Below are 15,649 nucleotides of genomic sequence, written 5' to 3'. Positions count from 1 at the left end.
GGAGCCAAGTACCTGAGTGCTGGCAATGGGGCTGCCTTACAGCACGGGGACACAGGGTGCAAGAAGCCAGATGTCAGACCCAGGAAACCTATCAGGCACTTCTAGGACTGATCTTCCCAGAGCTGTGCCTGATATAGCGATAATGGGGCACTGCGTGGGGATGGCAGTAGTTATAGCAGCTTTAGGATAAAACCAGCACGGTCCTTTTTGTTTGGTCGTTTGTATCCACAGAGAAAGGGTCGCCTGTACACGTTCAGAAACACTGAAATTTGTAAAATGAAATTAATGTGGAGTTTGCAACTTTCTGAGCACCTGCAATAAGCTCTCTCCGAAGCAAAGCACACAGAAACCAAAGAATACCCAAACATTCAGTACTGAAAAAAAAAACCTGCTTCGAGCTGAACCTTTACCATTTCACAACATTTTCGCTTCGACGGGCAGAAAAAAAAAAAAAAAAAAAACGCAAGGTGAAAAGAAAAACCCCAAGAAACTTTGAGCACGGGGCTGACCGAGAGATTAAACTAAGCCCCCCCAGGGCCAGAAGCGGGCGGCGGGGTGGGAGCGGGACCCCCGGGGTTGGGGCCACCCCCTCGGGGGGACAAAAGCGGGGGCTCGGGGCGGGGGAGCGGAGGCGGCGGCGGGGCGGGGGGGTGGCGGCAGATGCGCGGCTGCCCGCGGTAATTGCGGGCACGCTCCGGAGGGCGCGGCGCACGGGGCCGACCTGCCGCCTCGGCGCGGCCCCGCGGGGCGGCCACGGGGCCATTGTCCGCCCGCCGCTATAAGTACGGGGCCGCGGCGCCGTCGTGTGCCAAAGCCGCCGCTCACACGAGCGGATCGCTGCCCGCAGCACTTCAAAGACAAGAGCGGTCGCGTGGCCCACATCCCCCCCCCTCCTTCTCCAACAGCCCTCCTCCCCCCCCCCCAGCCCCGCCTTTCTCCGCCGCTCGCTCGCTTTTTTTTTTTCTTAACTCTTTTTTTTTTTTCTTTTTTCTTTTTTCTTTTTTTTTATTATTCTTTTTTTGTTGTTTTTAACTCTCCTTTTTTTTTTTTTTTTTTCTCTCGCCGAGGAGCTGAAGGCCGCCCTCGCTTTCCCCTGCAGCGAGGAGCTTCGCTTTTTTTTTTTTTTTTTAATTTATTTATTTATTTTCCTCCTGTGCGTGTTTTCTTTTTATTATTATTATTATTATCATTATCTATTTATTTATTATTATTTTTTTTACGCCGTTAGCGCTTAACAGCGGCCCCGGGACGTGCCTTGCTGCCATGTGAGTACCGGGGGAAGCAGCACCTGCCGTGCCGTCGGGGCCAAGCACCCCCCTCTCCATCCCTCCCCTGGGTTATTCGATTTCCTGGGATTTATTTTTTTCCTCCCCCCCCCCTTTACCCCCTTTACCCCTTTCACCCCTTCCCCAGCCTCTTGGCACCTTCCCTATTCTCTTCCCCCCCCCCGTAGTGACCGGAGCCCGGCTTCTCTCCCGCAGGATGCCCTCGGAGGCTGCGAGCAGCGGCGCGGAGCCCCCCGGAGCCCCCAGGGAACGGCGACGGCGGCGGGGCCGGGGTCGGGCTCGCACCGAGGCTTTGCTGCACACCCTGAAGAGGAGCCGCCGGGTGAAAGCCAACGACCGGGAGCGGAACCGCATGCACCACCTCAACGCCGCCCTGGACGAGCTCCGCAGCGTCCTGCCCACCTTCCCCGACGACACCAAGCTGACAAAAATCGAGACCCTGCGCTTCGCCTACAACTACATCTGGGCCCTCTCCGAAACCCTCCGGCTGGCCGAGCAGTGCCTCCCTCCTCCCCACTCCTGCCGCGGCCCCCCCGCTCCCCCCAGCCCCGGCAGCGACGCCGGGTCGTGGCTTTCCAGCTCTTCCCCGGCCCCCCCCTCGCTCTGCGCCTCCGCTTCGGGCCCCAGCAGCCCGGCCACCTCCGAGGACTGCGCCTTCGCCTCCCCCGACGGCTTGCGGGGCTTCCGCGGGCTGCCCCCCCCCGCCGCGCCCCCCGGGGCTCCCTGCCGCTAGCGCTCCCCTCGGGGGTAAAGGAGGGGGCACCCTCCCGCTGCACTTTCCAGCCCCCTCCTCCAAAAAAAAAAAAAGAACCACCCCCCCCCCCCTCCTCCCCAAACCCCTCTCCCGGGTGCCCCTTCTGTCCCCCCCTCCCCCCCCCCCTTCCTCCCTTCTCCTCCTTGGAAAAGCCGGGGAGAAAAGCGACAGATTTGCTGCCGCAGACGAGGTGAAAAGTCAATTTTACAATTTGTAGCTCTCCGGCGAAGAAAAACGAGCATGAAAATTTGGTTTGAACGCCCTGACAATGCCATGAAAAGGCTTAGGGGGCCGATGCTGCCCGGGGCGCAGCACGGGGCTCAGCGCGCATCCAGCCCCCAAACCCCCCCGCACCAAGCGCCCGGGGCGGCTCAGCCCCTCCCGGGGGGGCCCCAGCACCGGGCCCGATGGGACCCCCGCACCCAGCGGCTCATGCATTATAGATGCTGACCCCCGGCGCGGAGCGGGAGCAGACACGGGGTATTCAGCGAGCGGGCCAGCGAGCGGTTTAATTTATTCAAGATGTTCATTCATATGAAAATTGTATTTTTGTACATAAAGAGCTTTATTCTATTATTATGCCTCTTATCAAAGTGGGTTTTGTTTTTTGTTTGTTTGTTTGTTTTGTTTTGTTTTTTCTAAGAAATTGTGCTTTACCCTGTAAATAAAAATCTTTTTAACGTTTTTACTGAATTGCGGCGGTGCCTGTGGAGTTTGGTTTCTTAAAGTCGGGATTTTCACCCCTTCGTGAGGAGCCTGGGTTGGAAGGGAAAGGTTCGCCCCGAGGTGACACCAGCATTTCTCACGCCACCCCGCTCACAGACACGTGCAAATCCTCGCAGCCAGCCCGGGGTACCTGCAAACATCAGCTGCCCCCTGCATCTCACGGGGAAGGGATTAGAGACCCACTTGGGACACATGGGCAGAGAGCAGGAGCAGCGTGGTGCCTCCAGCACTGCTGGCTTTTAGGGCCAGCCTTCCCACGGCTCTTATAGGGAGCTGGGAGCTTTCGGGGGATTTGGGGTGAGGAGTGGATGCTGCATCCCTGGATGGGGTAAGGTTGGCTGGTGTGAGCTGCCCCTTCCCCCCTAAACCCAGAGGTGCTGGTTGCTGCCACACAGGGAGCTCAGAGAGGGGTGAGGCTGGAGGCACAGTGCATGGGCCTGGCACCGCTCCTGGTACAGAGATGGCTCAGCAACAGTTTCCTCTTCCCCCTGTTTTACAGGGGGATTTAAGGCAGTTCAACCATATCTCTCTGTTTGTCTCCAAAACTCGGATCAATCTGAGCTGTAAATGGGGTGTCTGTGGGGAAAGGCGGTAGGTGCTTGGGTATAGGGCACTGTCCAGGCTGGAGTGTGCTCAAAAGTCAGGTCCTATACATCCTGGATAGGACAGCCCATGGTTAGTGGAATTAATTGATTTCACTTTCATATGCCTCAGTTTCCCATCTGTACAGCTGGGATACCACCATCCCTACACATCGTTGGTTAGCTTAAAGATTTCACTTAGCAGAACACTCAGAGCACTCGGATGCTCAAAACCCAAGAAAAAAATCAGCCTTTGCGACAGGATCATACACTGAGCTTGGGAAAAGGCAGAAGGTAAACACTGAAAGCACTGGGCAAAACCCTAAGAAGCCATTCAGCACACATCAAGGCAAAATCAGTGCCTTAAAGTCACCTCTCCTGTGTAACAAAGAAGGTGGAGATACTATCTAAAATATAACACAGGATCATGCAATTGCCACAAAAATAATTAGGTTAATTAATAAATAAAATAAGGAAAGAAAGGAGCTGACATAAATTAGCACAGACACAGTGTCAGCATCTCCTCCTTTTTAAATGCCTGCTCCTGCAATTTTTGTGTTTCTTTAACATAATTTTCACATGCTTGTCCCTGCACACACATACATCCAGCTCTGTTTCGGTAAGGGTAAATATTAAAAAGGAAATGTCATTGTTTTTAAATTTTAATAGCACTTTAATACTTCTATTAATTAAAGACACCAGCAACAAGTATAGTCCAGCTCCTTAATGATGTCCCGTTCAATAAAAGAGATTTGTGAAATCTAATTCTGGCAGTAACAGGTCTTGATCTGTGACGCAGTGAAGCTTTGCTTGCACCTGCCCTTGAAAGCCAGGAGGTTTTGTATGGCGTAGCCTCCAGGGGCTGAAATTTAGTACAGTCCGTGGAGACGGAAGGTCATCTAAAGTCACTGGGTCCCAAGACACTGGACTTCAATCTCAAAGAAAAAAAAAAAAAAAACTCCACAAAACTTCAAAATATCCTCTATTCCTTTGTGTTTCCTTAGCTGCCAGCAGAGATCCGTGGACATTATGCAGTATATAAAGACCGTACATCTACGAGGACTCGGTTTATGGTGTTAATGTTCCTAATGGGCACTGAAAGCTGCATCCTGCGGGAGGGCACAGTCGGATTCATACATTAACATGAGTCAGAGAACAGTTTTTGCCCCGAGCCATGATAGCTTCAGACATAGTTGAACAAATCTGCTGCCGGGACAGATGGAATGCCCATATTCAGGGGCTGCAGCACCCAACGGCACCCCGGTTCACAACAATTTGTTTATTTGTGTGAAAAGAGAGGCTCTGCGAGCCGACAGGGAGCTGGAACGGGCTTCCCCGGCTGCAAACAGGTGGCTGGCAGTTGCACTACATTCACCTCCACACACAAATAGAAAGGGAAAAAATAGGTAAATTAAGTGCTAAAACTGATGAAATCTTTGGGAAATTCTCTGATAATACCACAAAGTTACTGGGTAAAATATTTCCATGATCTGCCACCCGTCTCAGTGTCAGTGCAACTGGTGGAAAGACCCTTGCTGGTTTCAGAAATCACAGGCTCAGGCACTCAGAGGCAGTGAAATAGCTTGAATTTGAATCTTGGCAGCACACTGCATATATGAATATGCATTTTTTCAGATGTCTGCTGATAGGGGTTGGTAATCCCTTAACCTTGCTGGATCAAAGCAATCACCTCTGGGGCATGCCAGGGTTAGGGACCCTCACCCAGGAGGTCCTGGAAGTCCTTGGGTCTCATGCATTTCCCTTTGGATTAGGTAAGAAAGTGTGAGATGGCCCCAGAGATAGGATATCTGTGATAGCTGGGAAGCCTGCTGCTAGCTCAGGCTCAAAACACAACGGCAAATATCCCACTTTCTCTCTGCTGAGATTTACAGTGGGCAAACAGCCCGATACCAATCGCAAGGTGCTCGTGTGTTCTGCTGCAGGGGCCACAGCAGCCTCTGTCCCTGCCTTTTCTGCCCAATATGAGCCTCTAGAGAATCCCTGAATGACCTATGCTTAAAGTATACACAGAGGGAGCAAACAGCTGTGAGTCCTAAACTCTGCACAGGTTTTAGATAACAAGTGTTTTCTGTGATTTCGCTGCCATGTGGTGCACTGCTGGGGCTGGTCTCAAACAATGCTCGGGGTTAGTTATTAACATGAACATCTTCCGAAGGATTTTCATTACTGGGTGTCAGTCTGTTGTAGATTCTGATTTTACTCTGTGCATGATCTGGAAAATACGGTCTGCACCACTACCTGTGAGCACATGAAACTTCATACTATAATTATAGATCTCTGGGGCTCAAACACTCCATTAAGTGTGATTTGTATAGGAGGTACAGATTATCAGAACAGAGGCAGGTGAGAACTAATTTTCAGGAGCTTTTTCATTGGTGGCATATGCCATAGAAAGAAATCATCTGGAGGAGCAAAGTTGCTAAGGATGGGGCAGATTTACGGTCAGGTACATGAGCACTGCAGAATGGAGATGCCAAAATACTGCATAAAATAATCCCAACTTCTGATACCTTAATGAACATTTACAATCTAAAATGACATTACTGAATCATTTGTTAACCTTGATTAGCAAATTCACTGACTTGCTAAAAGCAGTTTATGGTCAGTATTCCAGTAACACTGCCTGTGATCAACCGGTCCTTTTTCTCTCTCCCTCCTCAACCAAAAGGCAGAATGACCAATGTTAAAAAATACTGAAGATATCACAGATGTCATGGAGCCATGCTGAAGTAGGAGATCCTTTTAAAACTACAGCCCCTTTTTAACTCTGCTTTACAGCTTTGCATTCCGTGCCCTGTCAGAAGACAGATAACCAGGGAAGGTGAGAAAGTGCCAAAAAGAGGAATTGTCACTGATGGAGACTATGGAGAATCTGGATGGTGAACAACAGGTTAGGTCCAGACTTTGAAGGTTACTTTAGGGTTTCCCTGCCTTGTTCTGAAAGGCCTGTGGGGCCCAACCCCATCACTAACCACCAGGGCAGTGAGGAGTGTAAGGCCAAGCTGAGAGGTGAAATCGTTGTGCCCTCTGCAATACGGTTTTCCTCCCCACTGCCTCTCTGCTGGGGTTACTGCCTTATCAGATGAAATCAAGGCTCTGTGGATGCTTCTTTATTATTGTTGTTGTTATTATTATTATCATTATAATTCAGTTTGACAATCTTCCAGATTAAGATGCACTAGACACGAGTGAATACCCTCGTCCCAATGGCTAATGCCTTTCTCCATCAGCATGGAAATGCTGATGGCACAGCGCTCATTATTATTCAGGTCTCCCTCTTTCACCTCTAGTTGTGTCTGCAGCAGCATCTGCCAGCACCTCCCTTCTCACTATTCAGAAATCTTATGAAACTCTGATGGCTCAAAGAGGGAGAAAAAAATATCACCTTAGAGAGGCTGTGACAGAGATGCTGTCCTTCTCTATACGCAGCTTTTTGGATATAAGAAATGTTTCTCACTCTGCTCCTACCCCATTCATTTGACTTGTTGGCTGTTGGTAAGATTTTGGCAAAGTTATAGGAAGGGGTGCATGGCATGACATGCAGGATGGGATGAGGATCTCCCCACTCTAGCTCTTCCCACCAGTCCTGGCCCTTCTCCAATTCTCCCTTCTCCTTTCCCCAAATGTAAAAGTCAGTCCCTACCTGCAGTCAGCCCCCCCTGGGGCTGAGCCTGCTGGTTCTAGGCATAACTTTTGTATATGTCATGCGTAGTAAAACAACATAGTTGTACAAAGAGTAAAACCTTGCTGAAGCAGGACTTTTAGAGGAGAGAATAGCTTTATTCTTTGAGTAATAGTGAATAAGAACCAACCAACATGGTCCTGCACACACAGTCCTAGTGGAAGTGTCACTGTTGAGTTCAGAGAGAGCTGGGTTTTCTAATTTCTAACTGGAAAAAAAATGCTTGGACTGCTTTATTAGTCCCTGCTCTGAACTCACTCATTTAGCTGCACTGTTCAGTCCCCTGCTCCCTCACTTTCCACCCAGGAGCTGCATTGTGCTTTGGGAAAGGCCAGCCTGTGTCACTACACAGTCCCCTTTCCACTCCTGTTTCATGCCCGTGAGATGTGCTTACTGAGGAGCTCAAGCATCTGAGGCTACTGATGCCTCTATTTCCCAAACAGGGATTTGGCAGCTCCTGAGGACTTCACTATCTCTTTCTTGGATTATTACATTCTGCACATTCCGAGGTAATCTTTTTTTTTTCTTTTTTAACTTGAAGATTTCACAACATTGCCTTCTAGGAAGGCATTTAAAGCTGTCTAATGGCAGTCCAAGGCGATTACGGACCATAATGGTTTGTTGCACAAATACTGGATTAAGTTCCATCTGTAGGACTTAATTGGACTTATTCCTACAAACAAACAGCGTGTCCTGCCTCTCTCTGCATGGCAGATGTCAGCAATCTTTATAAAACCATGCCCACGAGTACCTCCAGCAGGGCTGCCTGCAGCAGCATTCGGCCTCTGCAGCCCAGCGCAAGCCTTGCAGACATCATGGGTCTCCAACCTGCACGTTGCCATTGGCCTAAGAAACCAAAAGGAACACAGCATCTGCAAATAGAAAAGGTGCAAACACAAAATCCCATACCAAAGGGGGTGTTTTGGAAGTGGCAGGAGAGGGGAGAGGTAACCCTAGAGAACCAGACACCCTGGGTCCCATAGTTCATCCCTGAACAACTGATTAAAATTTAGCACTTCAGTTTAGATAAATAAGGTAAAACAGAAAATATTAGTGCTAAAAACCAAAGGGAGGCAGGTGAAATGCCAAGCATGGTCATATTCATGTTGAATTCCCCATGTTGACTTTCAGGATAATATAACAAAAAAAGTATCTCACAGGCCAGAGATCGGAGACTAGAAATCACCAATGGCAAGCAAAAGCTCAACTGCCTCCACTGAACAGCCCGTCTCAGCTCAATTTGTCCTTTAAAATAATTAGTTTTGAAAAAGCAGGTCTCTCCTTCGGCAAGGCCAATCTCCTTGTAAAAGAACGGCACCTGGCCTTAGGATGTTAGGGTGTAAATCTTGACATGGGCCAGAAAAAGCAAATATCCTTCCCCTGTGTTTTTCCAGTTTGGTCTCTTGGATTTGTGACAAACAGGCCACAATTATTATTATTTATAGATTATTTTTCCCAGAACACAGAAAAGCTGGAGACCTTAGCAGTGAAAACCAATAACTGTATGCAGCTGGGTCAATCCCTCCCTCCAAAGCCTGCATAACTCAATTTACATTTCTATATTTCTTTACTCAGCTATCCCTAGGTAGAAATGCTCAAGTTGTTTCTCTCATTCATCGGTATGAGTATCCAAGGAGTGTAACTCCTGAGATAAAAGAATAAAGCATTTATTTCCTTCCTATTCGAGTGCCATCCACCCTGCACCACGTCTTTGAGCTGAAAGGAAAACCTTCCCTGTCACAACAGCAGTAATGGATATTGCTCTCTCAATTACCCCTCGCTTCACCAGGAGAGCAACTGATGCGCATCGTGTTTATCCAGCTCACTGAAGTGCTTTCATTATCTGAGAAAAGAGGTTAATTAGGATTTAATCAATCTTTTCACAGGGTACAGTTTCCTCCTCTCCTATTTGCAATCCAAAAAGATGTCAGCTCCCAAAGCCGTAATGCCCTCTTGGTAAATCAAGTGGCAGCTAATGAGGTCCGCCCGGTGCTGGGGACTGGGGACAGAGGAGTGGGGCTACCTGGCTGCGGCCACCACCTGCACCTGCTCTTGGCCCACCAGCGGGGTCCTGGGTGTGGTGGGGACATTCCCTGGGTCACTTGGGGCACAGGGACAGGGGTGTGTGCCTCTGGCTGCCTGCAGGGCTCCAAGGAGCCGCGAGATGCATCCTGCAGTAAGCACAGAAACTCTACCCTCCTGAAGGAAACAGATGGGACTTGTGTTTTTTTTTTTGTTGTTTTTTTCCTTTTTTTTTCCCTTTTTTTTTTTTTTTAGGGGTGTTAAAAATAAGCTGGGAAACGTCTCTGCACCTGTACGGGGCTGAACTTCGGAGGTGAATAAGAGATGCTAATGATGCTTGGTGTCAAAATTAAGGATAATCAGAGCATTTGTCCTCTTAAAAGAAACATATGTAGAAGGATGGAGTTTCCTTCATTAGGCAGGAGGCGAGGTTTTGTTCTTGCCTCAACACTGCCAGGAGCAAAACCGAACTCTCCCTGTCACCGGGAGCCCTGCCGGCATCTGGCCACGGCTCTGCACAGCCACCCTGGTGCTGAGCTGTGGCTGAGACAAGCAACCACCAAAGCAGAGAGGCTGAATTTTGGCCACCCCCACAGAGGACCCTGGCTGAGATTCCGGCCCAGGACAGCTCTTCCAGCCGTGCAGCCCTCCTAGAACAAAGTGTTTGTACTAACATTGCCTTTCTGACATATTTAAGCAGAGAAAGTGCCCCGTGCAGGCACATGCTTAATGCTTCTTGGCTACTGGGCCATTCCGCCCGTAGCCACGGCTGCTGACAATGTGGGGCTGAGCCACATGCCCTGTGGTAGCCACACTCTGGGTTTCTTTCCCTGACTTTGGGAAATTCATTGTCTTTAGCACAGTCTGTAGGTTCAAAGTCTGCTTTCGCTCGGCGGGGCGCCTTTTCTGGGTTCATAAAGCTACGTTCAGAAATCTTTGGGCAGACCCAAAGCTGACAAAAGTGTCATTAAATAATGCTGCCCGTGAATGAAGCTACCAAAGAAGACATAGTCCAGTTTGCATCTCAGTTACCAGAAGAAAGTGCAATGACAGAGTGAGTAATTGGCTAATTGTCTATCCGAGCCCTATTTTAACAGTGCAGTCGTGCGATCGCACCATCTGGGGGGAGCCGGGGAGCGAGCCCCACGCACACACAAAGCCGGCCCGGGCCAGGCCTCTGCCTCCCTCCTGGCAGCCCCCCGAGCCCCCCGGGCACCGCCTGAGACCCTGAACTTCTGCTGAGAGCGCCTGACCCAAAAGCTGGGGTCTGCCAAAGGGTTTCTGTGGGGTTTCGGTGAGCTCTGAAGCCCACCTGAGCTGTGCCCTGAAATGAGCCAAGTGGCACTGAGGGGCGATATCTGCCTGATTGCCCAGCTGCTAATGAGCACAATTAAGTGGGCACTGTTGGATCAGAGGTAGGGGCAAAGAGCTGCCATCCCCAGGCAAGGTTCGGGCCCAGCTCCCCGCGCACGGGGCGTGCAGAAATGATGGTATTTCCCCCTCCTCGTTGGGAAAAAGCTGAATTACTGCCTTTCAGGCCCCATCTATTTTCCTCCAAAGTTACCATGAAGGAAAAAAAAAAAAAAAAGTATAAATCACACTTTTAAGTGGGCCTGGCACTCGGCTCACAAGAAGAAGAAGAAGAAGAAAAAAAAAAAAAGAGGTAATGCCATAATGTAAAATAGTTAAAAGCTTATTAGAGCCGTTCAGGGCAGTATGATTTCCACTTTGTTTCAGAACACCCCAAGCCCATCCTTTCATGCTATTGTGAAGGCAGCAATTCAAATCTCCCTTTGTCAGTATGAATGGCCCCTCTTAAAGCTCTTTTATGCCAACATATTCCCTACAGGCATATGCCCTTTAGCTCTATTACTGATTTACCCAAGTATTCAGCCCATACCTTCTGCTTTTCTTTTGCACTTACTGAAGTTCCCCATGACACGAGCTGCAGCCTCCGCTCTGCTGCCGGCCCCGCACCCCGGCCCCAAACGGGGATGCTGCTGTCCCCGGCGCAATCCTGCTCGCCAGGAAAAGCCGCAAAAATATATATATATAATTAAAAATAAATAAATAAATAGATAAATAAAACTAGCAGAGGGGACTTTTCGAATGATTGATTTCGCTTCCCCCCACCCCGCACCTCTCCCCCTTCTTTCCAGGCCCACATTTGTCAGCGCAAACAAACGGGCGAGGGTGTCCCCCCCCCCCCCCAAGCCTTGCAGAGGCTTTGAGGGGGGAAAAAATGCGTGCGTAAAAACGCAAGTGGGCCTATTACCTCCACTTACCCTAATTAGACTTGCTTTGAAGGGCTATTCAGCGGGTTTGAAAGGCTGTCCTCTCCCTGCATCTCATTGTGCAATGTTTGCAGAGACATTTGCATCTGTTTGTGCTTCGGAAAATAGCAATGGATGCTTTCAAGAAAAAAGCAAAGCCACCTCCGAGCCCCTCGCAGCCGCCCGGGGCCGCGGCGGAGCAGGGGAGCGCGGGGCGGCCGGGAGGGGGACACGGCTCCCGCCGGGCTCTGGGGGTTCCCGCAGCCCCCCATTTAAACAATTGCCCCTTAACAATGCAATTTGGAGGCATAAAAAGCTGCTAACTAGATTAAATCCAGATGACACAGGACGCAGAAACAAAACCCAGAAGGGAAAAAAAAAAAAAAAATCAAGGAAAAAGAAAAAAATCGTGGCTAAAGTAAAACGGGAGGCACCCTAACAGGATAGAAAGTGTGAAATCCATGCGGAGCGAGAGAGAATAGCGGGCAGCACAGCCCGGGCTTTCATACGCATATGGCCTTGACCATTTGACTCTGGGCCCATTGAGGTGATCAGCTGGAGACGGGAAGGGGCATCTCTGGCAGCGCACACGTCCCGCTCGCTCCTTGAAGAAAGCCCAGGGAAATAAAGCTGCGGAAAGGTGATTGATAGTAAACATTTTGTAATTTGGGGGGATTAAACTCGCGGATGATCTTGATCAGGTTCTCAAGGCATTGCCAGAATGCAATTACATTAGAATAGCCGCTGCAGGATCGCTGCTGGCAGAGCCACAATATCCGCCAAAGAAAGGGGGTGTGAATGGGACAAAAGGGTTAATTTGAATACGTGCTGAAAAGACTGGAGGTGGACAAGGAGCTCTGCAAGGACTTCATCAGGAGCCATGGGCAGAAGGAGACGGTTTTGCAAATACAGAGGGCGAGCGCAGAGGATGTTTGTAAAGCACACTTGGAAAGGGGGGAGAAAAAAGAGAAAAAAAAAGCCCCACAAAGCTCAAACTGCTTCTTTCTTCCATTGCCCTTGGCTACGCTCAGAGGAGCACTTTAGATGGATTAATCACAGGGAAAAACAATAGGATAAAAGTCTTCTTCTGCTGGAGAGCGCTCCTCCATCCGTCTGTCCTCCACTGCTCCTCTTTCCCACCCAGACACAAACTCCCAGCATGGGCCCGGGCTCAGCCACATGCCCACAGCTCTGCCCGGCCTCTGCCCTGCTTCTTTCCATGCATTTTGGGGCTGGGAGTCCCCCAGGTTTTTTGTGTGGCACTCCCAGCTGAGGTGATGCTATCAGGAGGTTGAAGGTTGGAGCAGATCGCTCCCCCAAAACGCTCGGCAGGAATTAAGCATGCAAATCCATTCTGCTGCTCCGGAGACCCCGCCACGCCGGAGAGAAATTCTCCTGCTCGCTCAGGCACCCATGACATGTGCTTTTCCGCTCATCTTTTTAACCTTTAAACACACACTGGCATCTGGAAAATGCTCCCATGTGCGGAACAGGCCTGGCAGCTCTGGGTGGGCTGAGGGGGGCAGAGAAATGCCCCATCCCACCTCCAGCAGCACAGGGCACGTCCCACCCCTCCGAGGGGACAGGGAAGATGCTCGCTGCCACCTCCTCCCCACCCTGCCTGCTCCAGGGTGCTGTGGCTGCACCCTCCTCGCTGCAGCACCCAGTTAAAGAGGGGAAAAAGTTGTGTGCCCTCGTGGTGTGCTGAGAAAGACCAGAGCCTGAGCTGGAGCAGCAGGGCCTGGAGGCAAGATGGGGGGAAGCACACAGGTGGGCAGCCACCCCAGCCCTTTTGGGCACTGAGACCTGCTCAAAGCAAGGCACTGCTGGTGCATAACAACAGCAGTAGCGACCCAGCTCACTTACAGACCGCTGCCCGTCCTGCCTGCGGGGCTGTGCTCGCTGCCTTCCCCACCACAATGCCACCCCAGGGACACCGCCACCCCCAGGGCCCCCCAGCCTGGCCAGCTCATCAGTGGTGGCACCCCTGGAGTGGGTCAGGTCGGGGCTTGGCAATCTCCTTGCTGCATGGCCTCAGCTGCCCCAGCCCTTTTTTTGACATTTGAGACGCCGAGTGAAATTTCAGCATTTTCTGCCCAAAACACCAGTAGCGTTTAGCTCTGGTTTTTTGGGGTTTTAGGCATGCAGATGCACAATCTCTGCACTGTATCTCTGCCACTGCATTCATTAAACACTCTTTAAGCAAAGCAAACCTATTTGATTTTAATATGTAGGAAAGCAGACCCCCACTTTCCATCACCCCCCAGCTTGCTCAGCCCCCCTGTAGCCAGCAGAGCCCCCCGACAGCCTCTTCTCTGGGGGCTGCTCTGCCCAGCAGCTCGTGTGGCTGCGTTTCGCCCCGGCTGCCCCTCGCTGCCAGTTTGGGGAGGGTTTTTTCCAGCGGGTTTTGTTTCCTTTGAGCACACCCCGTGTTTGTGTTGCTCTTTCTCCGCGGCACAATGCTCCTCTCCATTTCCTCGGCCGGGGCTGGCGCGGGCGTCAGATCTCGGCGGAGCGAAGTCGCAGGGGTCGCGGGTCACCCGAGGGCATCGGGGACAGACAAAGTCTCTTCAGCAGCTAATGTAAGCCGGGTAGCGGCGCGCTGAAAGCGCATCCACTTGAGACTATCTACAAGGCACTCAGCCCTCTCTAAGGGCTTATAATGTTGACTCTCCTGTCATTGGATCCAACCCCGCTCTAAGCCCTGGAGGTACGGGGGGCTTAGAGACATTCATTCAGAAAAATAAATCCCCCTGCTCCCATTCTCTTCATGAAGATAAATATACCACAAACAGAACAAGGAAAGAGGCTGAACTCCTGATCTCTGCTCCAGCCGCTTAAAAATTGCCATCAAAAAAAAAAAAAAAAAAGAAAAAAGAAAAAAAGAAAAAAGCACATTTTATTAGACTCCCTTATTATTTGCATTAAAAAAAAAAAAAAGGAAAGAAAATAAATAAAAGGAAAAAAAAAAAAAAAGAAGAAGAGTTTATTAGACTCCAAAGCAGTTTATTATTATATTTTATTTGCACAACTTGCTTTCCAGGAGATGTCACTCCCCTCAAGACAGACGATGGGGTTTGTTTGCATCTGAGCTTGCTGCTTCGTGCAGCGTTGCAGCCAGAAGCACCCTGTTCCCTTGTGGAGGGGCTCATTGCCCTGCCCCAAACTGCTCCTCACAGTGCTGCTAAACCAGGAAAGCTCCTGGCCAGGCAGGACCCACCTTGGTGGGGCTGTGCAGAGCTGGGGAGACCCGGGGCTCCCGCTCGCAGCCCAGAAAGGCTCTCCCAGCACCACGGCCCTTGGGGGAAGACCACCAAGCACCGCATCGTCAAGCCTCACCACCTGCTTTGCCTCTATTATTCTCACCCAAGTTTTTGTTTATGTCAAATCTTGCTGAAATACTCCTTAGATTGTGGCTGTGCTGATGGAAATTTGGGTGGCTGTGAATCTTTGCAAACTTACGGAGTTTTTCTGCGAAAGGTTCCCTGGTGTCCCCTGGGAGTGCAAAAAGTGCAGCTCCCTCTAAGCCCTTGTCTGTAAGTGCATCCAGATGGGGTGTTCCCAGGAGCTCCACGTCCCCACAAGCTGGCTTCTTGTGGCCAGGGCTCCCTGTTTAAGCCAGTGAACACAAGCCCGAGCTGCCGGCCAGCTGCTCGAGATGTCACCGAGCCTGCAGAGGGGACATGCAGAAGGTCTCCAGCAGAAGCACGGCACAGCAGGGCTCTGACCGACAGATCTGAGCCGGTGTCAGCATCAATTCCTCCACTCCTGTGTGGCTGGCTCACTGCAAACACCACCTTTATGAGGATTTTGCCTTTACCTCCTGCTAGACAGAGGTCTGAGCATCACGTCGGGCTCTGCCTCCAACATTCAGGCACTGAAACTTCACCAGCACCTTGAAAGCAAAGCCCGAGAGCAGCAGGCTTTGAAGTACAGAAAATTATTTCTTTTTAAGCTCAGAAAAATAGCTGCCTACTTCTCTACCTCTTCTCTTCTACCCCCATTTGCAGTTCCTCAGCCACCCTTGCTGGCACCTGCAAGGGCTCAGGGGGAAGGTCCCAGGCTCCTGCGGTGACACCCAGGCTCCGTGGCACCGCGAGGCTCTCGGGGAGGGAAAACACACAAAGGGGGAAAGTTGTTGCCCTGGGGAGGGAAAAGGCTGAGCTGGTCAAACAGCTGATCTAAAGGGGGAATAATGGGATTTTGCGGGAATCACATTGATGTTCGGATGAGAGGAGCCTCTGGTTGCTTTTTATTCTTTCAAACCACCGAACAAGAGTCTTAAAGCCCTCTAAAATCTGCCT

General features: G+C 50.6%; 1 protein-coding gene across 1 annotated transcript; it reads left to right on the top strand.

The window, feature by feature from the left end:
- The first annotated feature begins 1,482 nt into the window (after window positions 1–1,482).
- Window positions 1,483–2,019, top strand: NEUROG1 (neurogenin 1). Its single transcript, XM_072044664.1, has one exon. The coding sequence runs from the start codon at window positions 1,483–1,485 to the stop codon at window positions 2,017–2,019; it is 537 nt and encodes a 178-aa protein (XP_071900765.1).
- The last annotated feature ends 13,630 nt before the right edge of the window (window positions 2,020–15,649 follow it).

This window comes from Anas platyrhynchos, chromosome 14 (assembly GCF_047663525.1).
Source record: "Anas platyrhynchos isolate ZD024472 breed Pekin duck chromosome 14, IASCAAS_PekinDuck_T2T, whole genome shotgun sequence".
Taxonomy (NCBI): Eukaryota; Metazoa; Chordata; class Aves; order Anseriformes; family Anatidae; genus Anas; species Anas platyrhynchos.
Note: the sequence above shows the minus strand (reverse complement) of the source record. Positions and strands in the feature narration are given on the sequence as shown.

Coding starts and splice junctions, on each gene's coding strand:
- NEUROG1 (XM_072044664.1), top strand. CDS start 1,483: ATGCCCTCGGAGGCTGCGAGCAGCGGCGCGGAGCCCCCCGGAGCCCCC.